This window comes from Lampris incognitus, chromosome 3 (assembly GCF_029633865.1).
Source record: "Lampris incognitus isolate fLamInc1 chromosome 3, fLamInc1.hap2, whole genome shotgun sequence".
Taxonomy (NCBI): Eukaryota; Metazoa; Chordata; class Actinopteri; order Lampriformes; family Lampridae; genus Lampris; species Lampris incognitus.
The window spans coordinates 117,803,334-117,821,695 of record NC_079213.1 but is presented as its reverse complement, the minus strand read 5'-3'; the positions used below and the strand labels follow the sequence as shown (position 1 = coordinate 117,821,695).

Sequence of the window (18,362 nt, the reverse complement as noted above, 5' to 3'; positions counted from 1 at the left end):
TCAGTTCAGCTGAATTTTAAAACTGACGACTTGGGGCATGAACTACATCGGTTCAGCTGAATTTTAATATTGACGGCTTGGGGTATGAACTACATCAGTTCAGCTGAATTTTAATACTGACGACTTCGGGCATGAACTACATCAGCTCAGCTGAATTTTAATACTGACGACTTGGGGCATGAACTACATCAGTTCCGCTGAATTTTAAAACTGACGACTTGGGGCATGAACTACATCGGTTCAGCTGAATTTTAATATTGATGGCTTGGGGCATGAACTACATCAGCTCAGCTGAATTTTAAAACTGACGACCTGGGGCATGAACTACATCATCTCAGCGGAATTGTAATATTGATGGCTTGGGGCATGATCTATATCAGCTCAGCTGAATTTTAATACTGACGACTTGGGGCATGAACTACATCAGTTCCGCTGAATTTTAAAACTGACGACTTGGGGCATGAACTACATCAGCTCAGCTGAATTTTAATACTGACAACTTGGGGCATGAACTACATCAGTTCCGCTGAATTTTAAAACTGACGACTTGGGGCATGAACTACATCGGTTCAGCTGAATTTTAATATTGATGGCTTGGGGCATGAACTACATCAGCTCAGCTGAATTTTAAAACTGACGACTTGGGGCAAGAACTACATCGGTTCAGCTGAATTTTAATATTGACGGCTTGGGGTATGAACTACATCAGCTCAGCTGAATTTTAAAACTGACGACCTGGGGCATGAACTACATCATCTCAGCGGAATTGTAATATTGATGGCTTGGGGCATGATCTATATCTGCTCAGCTGAATTTTAATACTGACGACTTGGGGCATGAACTACATCAGTTCAGCTGAATTTTAATACTGACAACTTGGGGCATGAACTACATCGGTTAAGCTGAATTTTAATACTGATGACTTGGGGCATGAACTACCTCAACTCAGCTGAATTTTAATACTGACAACTTGGGGCATGAACTACATCATCTCAGCTGAATTTTAAAATTGATGGCTTGGGGCATGAACTACATCAGCTCAGCTGAATTTTAAAACTGACGACCTGGGGCATGAACTACATCGGTTCAGCTGAATTTTAATATTGATGGCTTGGGGCATGAACTACATCGGTTCAGCTGAATTTTAATATTGATGGCTTGGGGCATGAACTACATCAGTTCAGCTGAATTTTAATATTGATGGCTTGGGGCATGAACTACATCAGTTCAGCTGAATTTTAAAACTGACGACTTGGGGCATGAACTACATCAGCTGAGCTGAATTTTAATACTGAAAACTTGGGGCATGAACTACATCAGTTCCGCTGAATTTTAAAACTGACGAGGGCATGAACTACATCAGTTCCGCTGAATTTTAATATTGATGGCTTGGGGCATGAACTACATCAGCTCAGCTGAATTTTAAAACTGACGACTTGGGGCATGAACTACATCGGTTCAGCTGAATTTTAATATTGATGGCTTGGGGCATGAACTACATCAGCTCAGCTGAATTTTAAAACTGACGACCTGGGGCATGAACTACATCATCTCAGCTGAATTTTAAAATTGATGGCTTGGGGCATGAACTGCATCAGCTCAGCTGAATTTTAAAACTGACGACCTGGGGCATGAACTACATCGGTTCAGCTGAATTTTAATATTGATGGCTTGGGGCATGAACTACATCGGTTCAGCTGAATTTCAATATTGATGGCTTGGGGCATGAACTACATCAGTTCAGCTGAATTTTAATATTGATGGCTTGGGGCATGAACTACATCAGTTCAGCTGAATTTTAAAACTGACGACTTGGGGCATGAACTACATCAGCTGAGCTGAATTTTAATACTGAAAACTTGGGGCATGAACTACATCAGTTCCGCTGAATTTTAAAACTGACGACTTGGGGCATGAACTATATCAGCTCAGCTGAATTTTAATACTGACAACTTGGGGCATGAACTACATCAGTTCCGCTGAATTTTAAAACTGACGACTTGGGGCATGAACTACATCGGTTCAGCTGAATTTTAATATTGATGGCTTGGGGCATGAACTACATCAGCTCAGCTGAATTTTAAAACTGACGACTTGGGGCATGAACTACATCGGTTCAGCTGAATGTTAATATTGACGGCTTGGGGTATGAACTACATCAGTTCAGCTGAATTTTAATACTGACGACTTCGGGCATGAACTACATCAGCTCAGCTGAATTTTAATACTGACAACTTGGGGCATGAACTACATCAGTTCCGCTGAATTTTAAAACTGACGACTTGGGGCATGAACTACATCGGTTCAGCTGAATTTTAATATTGATGGCTTGGGGCATGAACTACATCAGCTCAGCTGAATTTTAAAACTGACGACCTGGGGCATGAACTACATCATCTCAGCGGAATTGTAATATTGATGGCTTGGGGCATGATCTATATCAGCTCAGCTGAATTTTAATACTGACGACTTGGGGCATGAACTACATCAGTTCAGCTGAATTTTAATACTGACAACTTGGTGCATGAACTACATCGGTTCAGCTGAATTTTAATACTGATGACTTGGGGCATGAACTACATCAGCTCAGCTGAAAATTAATATTGATGGTTTGGCCATGAACTACATCAGTTCAGCTGAATTTTAATATTGATGACTTGGCGCATGAACTACATCAGTTCAGCTGAATTTTAATACTGATGACTTGGGGCATGAACTACATCGGTTCAGCTGAATTTTAATACTGACGACTTGGGGGCATGAACTACATCGGTTCAGCTGAATTTTAATACTGACGACTTGGGGCATGAACTACATCAGCTCAGCTGAATTTTAATACTGATGACCTGGGGCATGAACTACATCACTTCAGCTGAATTTTAAAACTGACGGCTTGTGGCATGAACTACATCAGTTCAGCTGAATTTTAAAACTGACGACTTGGGGCATGGACTACATCAGCTCAGCTGAATTTTAATATTGATGGCTTGGGGCATGAACTACATCAGCTAAGCTGAATTTTAATACTGACGACTTGGGGCATGAACTACATCAGTTCAGCTGAATTTTAATACTGACAACTTGGGGCATGAACTACATCAGTTCAGCTGAATTTTAATATTGATGGCTTAGGGCATGAACTACATCAGCTCAGCTGAATTTTAAAACTGACGACCTGGGGCATGAACTACATCGGTTCAGCTGAATTTTAATATTGATGGCTTGGGGTATGAACTACATCAGTTCAGCTGAATTTTAATACTGACGACTTGGGGCATGAACTACATCAGCTCAGTTGAATTTTAATACTAACGACTTGCGGCATGAACTACATCAGTTCAGCTGAATTTTAATACTGATGACTAGGGGAATGAACTACATCAGCTCAGCTGAATTTTAATACTGATGGCTTGGGGCATGAACTACATCAGTTCAGCTGAATTTCAATATTGATGGATTGGGGCATGAACTAAATCAGTTCAGCTGAGTTTTAAAACTGACGACTTGGGGCATGAACTACATCAGCTCAGCTGAATTTTAAAACTGACGACCTGGGGCATGAACTACATCAGTTCCGCTGAATTTTAAAACTGACGACTTCGGGCATGAACTACATCGGTTCAGCTGAATTTTAATATTGATGGCTTAGGGCATGAACTACATCAGCTCAGCTGACTTTTAAAACTGACGACTTGGGGCATGAACTACATCAGTTCAGCTGAATTTTAATACTGATGACTAGGGGAATGAACTTCATCAGCTCAGCTGAATTTTAATACTGATGGCTTGGGGCATGAACTACATCAGTTCAGCTGAATTTTAATATTGATGGCTTGGGGCATGAACTACATCAGTTCAGCTGAATTGTAAAACTGACGACTTGGGGCATGAACTACATCATCTCAGCTGAATTTTAATATTGATGGCTTGGGGCATGATCTATATCAGCTCAGCTGAATTTTAATACTGACGACTTGGGGCATGAACTACATCAGTTTAGCTGAATTTTAATACTGACGACTTGGGGCATGATCTACATCGGTTAAGCTGAATTTTAAAACTGATGACTTGGGGCATGAACTACATCAGCTCAGCTGAATTTTAATACTGACGACTTGGGGCATGAACTACATCAGTTCAGCTGAATTTTAATACTGACAACTTGGGGCATGAACTACATCAGTTCAGCTGAATTTTAAAACTGACGACTTGAGGCTTGAACTACATCAGCTCCGCTGAATTTTAAAACTGACGGCTTGGGGCATGAAGTACATCAGCTCAGCTGAATTTTAATATTGATGGTTTGGCCATGAACTACATCAGTTCAGCTGAATTTTAATATTGATGACTTGGGGCATGAACTACATCAGCTCAGCTGAATTTTAATACTGATGACGTGGGGCATGAAGTACATCACTTCAGCTGAATTTTAAAACTGACGACTTGGGGCATGAACTACATCAGCTCAGCTTAATTTTAATATTGATGGCTTGGGGCATGAACTACATCAGCTCAGCTGAATTTTAATATTGATGACTTGGGGCATGAACTACATTAGCTCAGCTGAATTTTAATACTGACGACTTGGGGCATGAACTACATCAGTTCCGCTGAATTTTAAAACTGACGACTTGGGGCATGAACTACATCGGTTCAGCTGAATTTTAATATTGATGGCTTAGGACATGAACTACATCAGCTCAGCTGAATTTTAAAACTGACGACTTGGGGCATGAACTACATCGGTTCAGCTGAATTTTAATATTGACGGCTTGGGGTATGAACTACATCAGTTCAGCTGAATTTTAATACTGACGACTTCGGGCATGAACTACATCGGTTCAGCTGAATTTTAATATTGATGGCGTGGGGCATTAACTACATCAATTCAGCTGAATTTTAATATTGATGGCTTGGGGCATGAACTACATCAGTTCAGCTGAATTTTAAAACTGACGACTTGGAGCATGAACTACATCAGCTCAGCTGAATTTTAATACTGATGACTTGGGGCATGAACTACATCAGTTTCGCTGAATTTTAAAACTGACGACTTGGGGCATGAACTACATCGGTTCAGCTGAATTTTAAAACTGACGACCTGGGACATGAACTACATCGGTTCAGCTGAATTTTAATATTGATGGCTTGGGGCATGAACTACATCAGCTCAGCTGAATTTTAATACTGACAACTTGGGGCATGAACTACATCAGTTCCGCTGAATTTTAAAACTGACAACTTGGGGCATGAACTACATCAGTTCCGCTGAATTTTAAAACTGACGACTTGGGGCATGAACTACATCGGTTCAGCTGAATTTTAATATTGATGGCTTGGGGCGTGAACTGCATCAGCTCAGCTGAATTTTAAAACTGATGGCTTGGGGCATGAACTACATCGGTTCAGCTGAATTTTAATATTGATGGCTTAGGGCATGAACTACATCAGTTCAGCTGAATTTTAATTTTGATGGCTTGGCGCATGAACTACATCAGCTCAGCTGAATTTTAATACTAATGACTTGGGGCATGTACTACATCAGTTCAGCTGAATTTTAATATTGATGGCTCAGGGCATGAGCTACTCAGTTCAGCTGAATTTTAATACTGATGACTTGGGGCATGAACTACATCAGCTCAGCTGAATTTTAATATTGACGGTTTGGGCATGAACTACATCAGTTCAGCTGAATTTTAAAACTGACGACTTGGGGCATGAACTACATTAGCTTAGCTGAATTTTAATACTGACGACTTGGGGCATGAACTACATCAGTTCCGCTGAATTTTAAAACTGACGACTTGGGGCATGAACTACATCGGTTCAGCTGAATTTTAATATTGATGGCGTGGGGCATGAACTACATCAATTCAGCTGAATTTTAATATTGATGGCTTGGGGCATGAACTACATCAGTTCAGCTGAATTTTAAAACTGACGACTTGGAGCATGAACTACATCAGCTCAGCTGAATTTTAATGCTGACAACTTGGGGCATGAACTACATCAGTTTCGCTGAATTTTAAAACTGACGACTTGGGGCATGAACTACATCGGTTCAGCTGAATTTTAAAACTGACGACCTGGGACATGAACTACATCGGTTCAGCTGAATTTTAATATTGATGGCTTGGGGCATGAACTACATCAGCTCAGCTGAATTTTGATACTGACAACTTGGGGCATGAACTACATCAGTTCCGCTGAATTTTAAAACTGACAACTTGGGGCATGAACTACATCAGTTCCGCTGAATTTTAAAACTGACGACTTGGGGCATGAACTACATTGGTTCAGCTGAATTTTAATTTTGATGGCTTGGCGCATGAACTACATCAGCTCAGCTGAATTTTAATACTGATGACTTGGGGCATGAACTACATCAGTTTCGCTGAATTTTAAAACTGACGACTTGGGGCATGAACTACATCGGTTCAGCTGAATTTTAAAACTGACGACCTGGGACATGAACTACATCGGTTCAGCTGAATTTTAATATTGATGGCTTGGGGCATGAACTACATCAGCTCAGCTGAATTTTAATACTGACAACTTGGGGCATGAACTACATCAGTTCCGCTGAATTTTAAAACTGACAACTTGGGGCATGAACTACATCAGTTCCGCTGAATTTTAAAACTGACGACTTGGGGCATGAACTACATCGGTTCAGCTGAATTTTAATATTGATGGCTTGGGGCATGAACTGCATCAGCTCAGCTGAATTTTAAAACTGATGGCTTGGGGCATGAACTACATCGGTTCAGCTGAATTTTAATATTTATGGCTTAGGGCATGAACTACATCAGTTCAGCTGAATTTTAATTTTGATGGCTTGGCGCATGAACTACATCAGCTCAGCTGAATTTTAATACTAATGACTTGGGGCATGTACTACATCAGTTCAGCTGAATTTTAATATTGATGGCTCAGGGCATGAGCTACTCAGTTCAGCTGAATTTTAATACTGATGACTTGGGGCATGAACTATATCAGCTCAGCTGAATTTTAATATTGACGGTTTGGGCATGAACTACATCAGTTCAGCTGAATTTTAAAACTGACGACTTGGGGCATGAACTACATCAGCTCAGCTGAATTTTAATATTGATGGCTTGGGGCATGAACTACATCAGCTCAGCTGAATTTTAATATTGATGACTTGGGGCATGAACTACATTAGCTTAGCTGAATTTTAATACTGACGACTTGGGGCATGAACTACATCAGTTCCGCTGAATTTTAAAACTGACGACTTGGGGCATGAACTACATCGGTTCAGCTGAATTTTAATATTGATGGCTTAGGACATGAACTACATCAGCTCAGCTGAATTTTAAAACTGACGACTTGGGGCATGAACTACATCGGTTCAGCTGAATTTTAATATTGACGGCTTGGGGTATGAACTACATCAGTTCAGCTGAATTTTAATACTGACGACTTCGGGCATGAACTACATCGGTTCAGCTGAATTTTAATATTGATGGCGTGGGGCATGAACTACATCAATTCAGCTGAATTTTAATATTGATGGCTTGGGGCATGAACTACATCAGTTCAGCTGAATTTTAAAACTGACGACTTGGAGCATGAACTACATCAGCTCAGCTGAATTTTAATGCTGACAACTTGGGGCATGAACTACATCAGTTTCGCTGAATTTTAAAACTGACGACTTGGGGCATGAACTACATCGGTTCAGCTGAATTTTAAAACTGACGACCTGGGACATGAACTACATCGGTTCAGCTGAATTTTAATATTGATGGCTTGGGGCATGAACTACATCAGCTCAGCTGAATTTTGATACTGACAACTTGGGGCATGAACTACATCAGTTCCGCTGAATTTTAAAACTGACAACTTGGGGCATGAACTACATCAGTTCCGCTGAATTTTAAAACTGACGACTTGGGGCATGAACTACATCGGTTCAGCTGAATTTTAATTTTGATGGCTTGGCGCATGAACTACATCAGCTCAGCTGAATTTTAATACTGATGACTTGGGGCATGTACTACATCAGTTCAGCTGAATTTTAATATTGATGGCTCAGGGCATGAACTACTCAGTTCAGCTGAATTTTAATACTGATGACTTGGGGCATGAACTACATCAGCTCAGCTGAATTTTAATATTGACGGTTTGGGCATGAACTACATCAGTTCAGCTGAATTTTAAAACTGACAACTTGGGGCATGAACTACATCAGCTCAGCTGAATTTTAATATTGATGGCTTGGGGCATGAACTATATCAGTTCCACTGAATTTTAATACTGACGACTTCGGGCATGAACTACATCAACTCAGTTGAATTTTAATACTGACGACTTGGGGCATGAACAACATCAGCTCCGCTGAATTTTAAAACTGACGACTTGGGGCATGAACTAAAACAGTTCAGCTGAATTTTAATATTGATGGCTTGGGGCATGAACTACATCAGCTCAGCTGAATTTTAAAACTGACGACCTGGGGCATGAACTACATCGGTTCAGCTGAATTTTAATATTGATGGCTTGGGGTATGAACTACATCAGTTCAGCTGAATTTTAATACTGACGACTTGGGGCTTGAACTACATCAGCTCAGCTGAATTTTAATACTGGCGACTTAGGGCATGAACTACATCAGCTCAGCTGAATTTTAAAACTGACGACCTGGGGCATGAACTACATCGGTTCAGCTGAATTTTAATATTGATGGCTTGGGGCATGAACTACATCAGTTCAGCTGAATTTTAATATTGATGGCTTGGGGCATGAACTATATCAGTTCCACTGAATTTTAATACTGACGACTTCGGGCATGAACTACATCAACTCAGTTGAATTTTAATACTGACGACTTGGGGCATGAACAACATCAGCTCCGCTGAATTTTAAAACTGACGACTTGGGGCATGAACTAAAACAGTTCAGCTGAATTTTAATATTGATGGCTTGGGGCATGAACTACATCAGCTCAGCTGAATTTTAAAACTGACGACCTGGGGCATGAACTACATCGGTTCAGCTGAATTTTAATATTGATGGCTTGGGGTATGAACTACATCAGTTCAGCTGAATTTTAATACTGACGACTTGGGGCATGAACTACATCAGCTCAGTTGAATTTTAATACTGATGACTTGCGGCATGAACTACATCAGTTCAGCTGAATTTCAATACTGATGACTAGGGGAATGAACTTCATCAGCTCAGCTGAATTTTAATACTGATGGCTTGGGGCATGAACTACATCAGTTCAGCTGAATTTTAATATTGATGGCTTGGGGCATGAACTACATCAGTTCAGCTGAATTGTAAACCTGACGACTTGGGGCATGAACTACATCATCTCAGCTGAATTTTAATATTGATGGCTTGGGGCATGATCTATATCAGCTCAGCTGAATTTTAATACTGACGACTTGGGGCATGAACTACATCAGTTCAGCTGAATTTTAATACTGACGACTTGGGGCATGATCTACATCGGTTCAGCTGAATTTTAAAACTGATGACTTGGGGCATGAACTACATCAGCTCAGCTGAATTTTAATACTGACGACTTGGGGCATGAACTACATCAGTGCAGCTGAATTTTAATACTGACAGCTTGGGGCATGAACTACATCAGTTCAGCTGAATTTTAAAACTGACGACTTGGGGCTTGAACTACATCAGCTCCGCTGAATTTTAAAACTGACGGCTTGGGGCATGAACTACATCAGCTCAGCTGAATTTTAATATTGATGTTTTGGCCATGAACTACATCAGTTCAGCTGAATTTTAATACTGATGACGTGGGGCATGAAGTACATCACTTCAGCTGAATTTTAAAACTGACGACTTGGGGCATGAACTACATCAGCTCAGCTTAATTTTAATATTGATGGCTTGGGGCATGAACTACATCAGCTCAGCTGAATTTTAATATTGATGACTTGGGGCATGAACTACATTAGCTCAGCTGAATTTTAATACTGACGACTTGGGGCATGATCTACATCGGTTCAGCTGAATTTTAATATTGATGGCTTGGGGTATGAACTACATCAGTTCAGCTGAATTTTAATACTGACGACTTGGGGCATGAACTACATCCGCTCAGTTGAATTTTAATACTGACGACTTGCGGCATGAACTACATCAGTTCAGCTGAATTTCAATACTGATGACTAGTGGAATGAACTACATCAGCTCAGCTGAATTTTAATACTGACAACTTGGGGCATGAACTACATCAGTTCAGCTGAATTTTAAAACTGACGACTTGGGGCTTGAACTACATCAGCTCCGCTGAATTTTAAAACTGACGGCTTGGGGCATGAACTACATCAGCTCAGCTGAATTTTAATATTGATGGTTTGGCCATGAACTACATCAGTTCAGCTGAATTTTAATATTGATGACTTGGGGCATGAACTACATCAGCTCAGCTGAATTTTAATACTGATGACGTGGGGCATGAAGTACATCACTTCAGCTGAATTTTAAAACTGACGACTTGGGGCATGAACTACATCAGCTCAGCTTAATTTTAATATTGATGGCTTGGGGCATGAACTACATCAGCTCAGCTGAATTTTAATATTGATGACTTGGGGCATGAACTACATTAGCTCAGCTGAATTTTAATACTGACGACTTGGGGCATGAACTACATCGGTTCAGCTGAATTTTAATATTGATGGCTTGGGGTATGAACTACATCAGTTCAGCTGAATTTTAATACTGACGACTTGGGGCATGAACTACATCAGCTCAGTTGAATTTTAATACTGACGACTTGCGGCATGAACTACATCAGTTCAGCTGAATTTCAATACTGATGACTAGTGGAATGAACTACATCAGCTCAGCTGAATTTTAATACTGACAACTTGGGGCATGAACTACATCAGTTCAGCTGAATTTTAAAACTGACGACTTGGGGCTTGAACTACATCAGCTCCGCTGAATTTTAAAACTGACGGCTTGGGGCATGAACTACATCAGCTCAGCTGAATTTTAATATTGATGGTTTGGCCATAAACTACATCAGTTCAGCTGAATTTTAATATTGATGACTTGGGGCATGAACTACATCAGCTCAGCTGAATTTTAATACTGATGACGTGGGGCATGAAGTACATCACTTCAGCTGAATTTTAAAACTGACGACTTGGGGCATGAACTACATCAGCTCAGCTGAATTTTAATATTGATGGCTTGGGGCATGAACTACATCAGCTCAGCTGAATTTTAATATTGATGACTTGGGGCATGAACTACATTAGCTCAGCTGAATTTTAATACTGATGACTAGGGGAATGAACTACATCAGCTCAGCTGAATTTTAATACTGATGGCTTGGGGCATGAACTACATCAGTTCAGCTGAATTTTAATATTGATGGCTTGGGGCATGAACTACATCAGTTCAGCTGAATTTTAAAACTGACGACTTGGGGCATGAACTACATCAGCTCAGCTGAATTTTAAAACTGACGACTTGGGGCTTGAACTACATCAGCTCCGCTGAATTTTAAAACTGACGGCTTGGGGCATGAACTACATCAGCTCAGCTGAATTTTAATATTGATGGTTTGGCCATGAACTACATCAGTTCAGCTGAATTTTAATATTGATGACTTGGGGCATGAACTACATCAGCTCAGCTGAATTTTAATACTGATGACGTGGGGCATGAAGTACATCACTTCAGCTGAATTTTAAAACTGACGACTTGGGGCATGAACTACATCAGCTCAGCTTAATTTTAATATTGATGGCTTGGGGCATGAACTACATCAGCTCAGCTGAATTTTAATATTGATGACTTGGGGCATGAACTACATTAGCTCAGCTGAATTTTAATACTGACGACTTGGGGCATGAACTACATCGGTTCAGCTGAATTTTAATATTGATGGCTTGGGGTATGAACTACATCAGTTCAGCTGAATTTTAATACTGACGACTTGGGGCATGAACTACATCAGCTCAGTTGAATTTTAATACTGACGACTTGCGGCATGAACTACATCAGTTCAGCTGAATTTCAATACTGATGACTAGTGGAATGAACTACATCAGCTCAGCTGAATTTTAATACTGACAACTTGGGGCATGAACTACATCAGTTCAGCTGAATTTTAAAACTGACGACTTGGGGCTTGAACTACATCAGCTCCGCTGAATTTTAAAACTGACGGCTTGGGGCATGAACTACATCAGCTCAGCTGAATTTTAATATTGATGGTTTGGCCATAAACTACATCAGTTCAGCTGAATTTTAATATTGATGACTTGGGGCATGAACTACATCAGCTCAGCTGAATTTTAATACTGATGACGTGGGGCATGAAGTACATCACTTCAGCTGAATTTTAAAACTGACGACTTGGGGCATGAACTACATCAGCTCAGCTGAATTTTAATATTGATGGCTTGGGGCATGAACTACATCAGCTCAGCTGAATTTTAATATTGATGACTTGGGGCATGAACTACATTAGCTCAGCTGAATTTTAATACTGATGACTAGGGGAATGAACTACATCAGCTCAGCTGAATTTTAATACTGATGGCTTGGGGCATGAACTACATCAGTTCAGCTGAATTTTAATATTGATGGCTTGGGGCATGAACTACATCAGTTCAGCTGAATTTTAAAACTGACGACTTGGGGCATGAACTACATCAGCTCAGCTGAATTTTAATACTGACAACTTGGGGCATGAACTACATCAGTTCCGCTGAATTTTAAAACTGACGACTTGGGGCATGAACTACATCAGCTCAGCTGAATTTTAAAACTGACGACCTGGGGCATGAACTACATCGGTTCAGCTGAATTTTAATATTGATGGCTTGGGGCATGAACTACATCAGTTCAGCTGAATTTTAATATTGATGGCTTGGGGCATGAACTACATCAGTTCAGCTGAATTTTAAAACTGACGACTTGGGGCATGAACTACATCAGCTCAGCTGAATTTTAATACTGACAACTTGGGGCATGAACTACATCAGTTCCACTGAATTTTAAAACTGACGACTTGGGGCATGAACTACATCAGTTCAGCTGAATTTTAATACTGATGACTAGGGGAATGAACTACATCAGCTCAGCTGAATTTTAATACTGATGGCTTGGGGCATGAACTACATCAGTTCAGCTGAATTTTAATATTGATGGCTTGGGGCATGAACTACATCAGTTCAGCTGAATTTTAATATTGATGGCTTGGCGCATGAACTACATCAGCTCAGCTGAATTTCAATACTGATGACTTGGGGCATGAACTACATCAGTTCAGCTGAATTTTAATATTGATGGCTCAGGGCATGAACTACATCAGTTCAGCTGAACTTTAATACTGATGACTTGGGGCATGAACTACATCAACTCAGCTGAATTTTAATATTAATGGTTTGGGCATGAACTACATCAGTTCAGCTGAATTTTAATATTGATGACTTGGGGCATGAACTACATCAGTTCAGCTGAATTTTAATACTGATGACTTGGGGCATGAACTACATCACTTAAGCCGGATTTTAGAAAGGAAAATACAGACTGGGATGCAGAGACCTTGTAGTACAGTAGAGCTGGTCCATTGAGCCGTATAAAGAAGTGTTTTTAGAGCTCTTCAGACTCTGCAACATCGCAGTCGCAATCCCACTGAATTCTGCTTCTTGTGAGTTTTTCTACGCTGTAGCTGGTGAAAACCTACCTCAGGTCCACCATAACCGATGAGCGAATGAGCAATCTGGGTGGACTACGTGTTGATTCTAAGAGGACAAAGGCTTTAAATCTTGACTCATGTCGATCGGTTTGCCAAAAATCACATTTCGTTTTGGTCATGAGTCGTTGGAGCCGCTAGTGTCCGACTGTAGTTCTTGGAGGCTAAGCTTCTTCTTCCTTTGAGGACAGCAACGTACACATTTTGGACAGGGAAGATAGATGGTTTGAAAGAGGGGTGAAGGAAGCCATCTATGCAAAACTCGAAAAACCATCCCTCAACAGAGGAGGAGGTCTGCGACACCACCTATCTCCCACTTACAATGCCGTCCTTTCATCTCTACCCAGGAAACTCAAGAAGCCTAGCCTCCAAGAACAACAGTCGGTCACTAACGGCTCCAACGACCCATGACCACAGAATGGAGCACTAACGAAGTCGAAACTAACACCCCCAACGACCGTCGCTGCTTAACATCGGATCACAAAGAGCCATGCACATCAATAGCTCTGATAACGAAGGGCGTGGCTAAACATTGGAACACAAAAGAGCCACGCATATCAATAGGTCTGATAACGATTGTCGTTGCTAAACATCGGAACACAAAGAGCCATGGACATCATCAGCTCTGATAACGACTCCAAAGAGGATAAATATCTGAGTTTCATCACCAGCCAGTCAGACTAGCTTGGTCTAGTCAGAAAGGCACGAACTGATGAAGCCTCTTGGATGAGAGGCGAAACGTCTTCACGAATATATACCAAGTGCAGTTGCACTTGATTCAATTCCTTTGGATATTAAATACTGTCTGAAAGCTGTGAGGTAATGCTGTTAGTAGTGGAATTTTGCTGAAATGATGTGGCTTTAAAACAAATGAATCCAAAAGACCCGATGAGAGGCCAGCACATTACTGCCCTCTGCCCAGCAAACTGATGAGCCCCTGAATGTCATGCATCATATAAAGCAGTGAGATGTTCATCATGGCAAACATTTCATATTGGTGCCCAGTGCCCGCTTGGTATTTGTCAGCTGTAAACAGTCACCAGGTTAGTGCTCACACATGCAGTCAAATGGCTAAAATGTCAGAGGCATTACATATGGAACGCTTTAGGCCAGATGCTGAAGAGACAATATAAAGCAGAGGAGAAAAGGAAGAAGAGAGAGCTGAGATCATGAAAACATTTTACAACAATTTACAAGACAGAAAGTCAGGATTCTGCTAATAGTGGTAGTTTAGGTGGTAGTAGTAGAGTTATGTAGCTTTGCATCAGTTTTTTTCCTATTACCTGAATGGATCTGGGGAGAAAACAGACTTACAGGAATGGAGCGGCTGAGGTACCGGCCTGAGGGTCCCTTCAGACCACTGTAAGGGGCTGGGGGTCTGTAGGGGCCAAAGTCGTGATGCCAGAGCTGGCCTGTATGATGGAGGGCAGTAGTAGGGGGGCCGAAGCCTTGGCTTTTCCCTGGACCTGAACTGCCACCAGGAGGAGCCACATACTGACTGTTGTTGTTGACTTCATGTTGAGTTTTATGGAGCCCATTGCCAAAACCCCCTAGGCCAAGGGACGGTCGGCCAGCAGAGGGCATGTAGGTTGGGAAGGGGGAGGGGGGGTTGGGGGTAACATCGGTGATGTACAGGTCACCAAGGGAACTGGCGAGCCTGGAGTTGATGGAGATGCTGAGATGGGGAGAGGGAGGTGGTGGAACAGATGTTGTCAGTCTTTGTCAACAGACAAAGACAATGACTCAAACATACAACACCAAGCTAATGGACCACTGGAATTAACATCCAAAACACTTTAACGCCACAGAGATATTAACAATACTGACTCTTCCCTTAACTTGACAATTGCTTATCCACAAACTCACTTCAAACACCTGTTGAAATAAACTGAAGTTTTTACACTAAAAGCTTCTCTGTCAAGAGGCCTTTCTGCCTGGAGAATGGAAATACCACTGGCCTTGTGTCAGGCCAGTGTAGATACTACCAACTATACATGAATACAGGTTATATACTGATGGCTATACGTTATAATACAGTACATAACACTGGATACATATTAGGATGGCATATAACCTATGTTAAGACAGGGTCCGAGCCATATCCCAAGAATAGGAATATAGCACAAGCTGTATGTTTGGACACGACAGATGGTACTAGCTGTACATGAAGACAGGATGGACAGTACTAATTAAATAGCAAGATGGGTTAATACTTCTGCTATACATTAGGATAAGGCAAGTGTTACTGGTTATACATAAAAAATACTACTACTACTAGAAGGTACACACTGATGAGAAAAAAACATTATGACCACCAGCCTAATATGCTGTGGGTCCTCCGTATGTCACCAAAACAGCACGGACCTGCCGAAGCATGAACTCTCCAAGACCCCTGAAGGTGTCCTGTGGTATCTGGCACCAAAACATTAGCAGCAGATCCTTCAAGTCCTACAAATTGTGAGGTGGAGCCGCTGTGGATCAAACTTGTCGGTCCAGCACATGCCACAGATGCTAAATCAGACTGAGATCTGGAGAATTTGGAGGCCAGGGCAACACCTTGTCAAAGCACTCCTGAACAATGTGTGCAGTGTGGCAGGGCACATTATCCTGCTGAAAGAGGCCACTGTCATCAGAGAATAACATTACCATGAAGGGGTGTACCTGGTACCAGGTCCAGTTCTGATGTTCATGTACCCATTGTAGGTATTTTCAATGGTGGATAGGGGCCACCATGGGCACTCTGACTGGTCTGCGGCTATGCAGCCCCATACGCAGCAGGGTGTGATGCACTGTGTGTTGTGACACATTCCTCCCATAACGTTTTCTTTCACCTGCCCCTGTTAGGGGTCGCCACAGTGGATCATCCGTTTCCATCTCTTCCTGTCCTCTGCATCTTCCTCTGCCACACCAGCCATCTGCATGTCCTCCCTCACCACATCCATAAACCTCCTCTTTGGCCTTCCTCTTTTCCTCTTCCCTGGCAGCTTCATATTCAGCATCCTTCTCCCAATATACACAGCATCTCCCCTTCACACATGCCCAAGCCATCTCAATCTTGCCTCTCTTGTTTTGTCTCCTATAACATACTGCACCCAAAAAACATTACTGAGGACTCAGGACTCAAGAAGTAGCTGTTCTTTAGATTTACTCATCTTTGGCAACTTCAACAAACAAAATGAGAGAGAACAGATACACCCATCTTCTTCTTTATATAGACTTACTGGACAGGTCAGAAAACAAGAGAATGTAATACACAAACAACATTTGCCAAAAGTTTCTTTTTTTCCAAAAAGCTTTTTTATAACCAAGTTCCCTTTAAATATAAGCAACTGAAATGAAAATAATTTCAAATCTCGCTGAGCTCCTGTCTCCTGATCTTATCAACATGTCTCCTCAGAATCTGTCCATTCCCAAATGAGAACTGTGTATGACAGTGGACATGTGCGGCTCTCAATGGCTGCAGACATCTATTTGGGACCGTACCCTTAGTTTTTAGTAAAAATCTGATCACCAGTTGCAAAACTTCTGAGTTTAGTATTTGTGTCATGACTCATTGTTTGTGTCCACTGTTTCTTTTCTCTCTTGGATTTCAAGTCCAGGAGTAACAGGCCAAAGGCGGACCTAGGCCTCTGGGACATCAGCATCTCCACTGGGGACAAGTCTGTGGTAGAGTGAGGGGTGATTTTGTAACTAAACAGGAATCTGGATACTTTTGTTTCCAAACTCTCCCTTCTTCCTTGCATCTTCTTCATGCCCTCTTTGAAGGTCTGAACCGTTTGTTCAGCCAATCCATTGGGCGAAGGATGAAAAGGGGCTGAAGTCATATGTCTAATTTCATTTTTACTCATGAAATTAGCAAACTCAGCACTTGTAAAGCAAGTAGCATTATTACTCACCAACATCTGGGGTAGACTACGGACACTGAAACTTTTATCTTGAGTTTTTCAATGGTTCCATGGCTGATTGCTGTATTGACTGGATGTACCTCCATCCATTTAGAATGGGAATCAAACAACACTAAGAATGGACCTGCATAATCCACATGAAGTCGAGTCCATGGCTTCTCTGGCCATTCCCAGGGATGCGATGGTGCTGTAGGGGGAGACTTGCTGTTTTGTTGACAGACATCACACTGGTTTACTTCCCTCTCTACATCCTGGTCCATCTGTGGCCACCAAAGATATGACCTTGCTAGGCCCTTCATCCTAGACATTCATTCCTGGATGGGCCCGATGCAGCAACTTTACCATAATTTTTATTCCTTGTTGGGGAATAACTGCTCAAGCACCCAACAGAACACACCCATCATGAACACTTGGCTCTAAGTGTCAGATAAAGTAAGGCATGAATTCTACTACTGTAGAAGGCCATCCTTTTAGTATATACTCATGCACATGTGACAGTGTCACATATTTTGCTGTCCAGTTTCACTTGTTCTGTAGTCACTGGTGCATCATCCATCAATTCCAGTATCAGAACTTGATCATCCTCTCCTTCTGCAAGGAGGGACTCAGGCAAGGGCAGCCTACTGAGGGCATATGCATTGGCATGCTGCTTTCTGGGCCTGTATACAATGCTATACTCATAAGCTCTGAGCCATACAGCCCAACGCTGTACATGTGGTGAGACCATCTGAGGTACA

General features: G+C 41.5%; 1 protein-coding gene across 1 annotated transcript in view; it reads right to left on the bottom strand.

Moving 5' to 3' along the window:
• Positions 1 to 18,362, bottom strand: part of cdc14ab (cell division cycle 14Ab) — a 207,255-nt gene that overhangs the window by 86,840 nt on the left and 102,053 nt on the right. Inside the window, exon 16 of the mRNA XM_056276949.1 lies at positions 15,035 to 15,395. Coding sequence (XP_056132924.1) covers positions 15,035 to 15,395 — 361 coding nt within the window. The remainder of the gene's footprint in view (positions 1 to 15,034; positions 15,396 to 18,362) is intronic.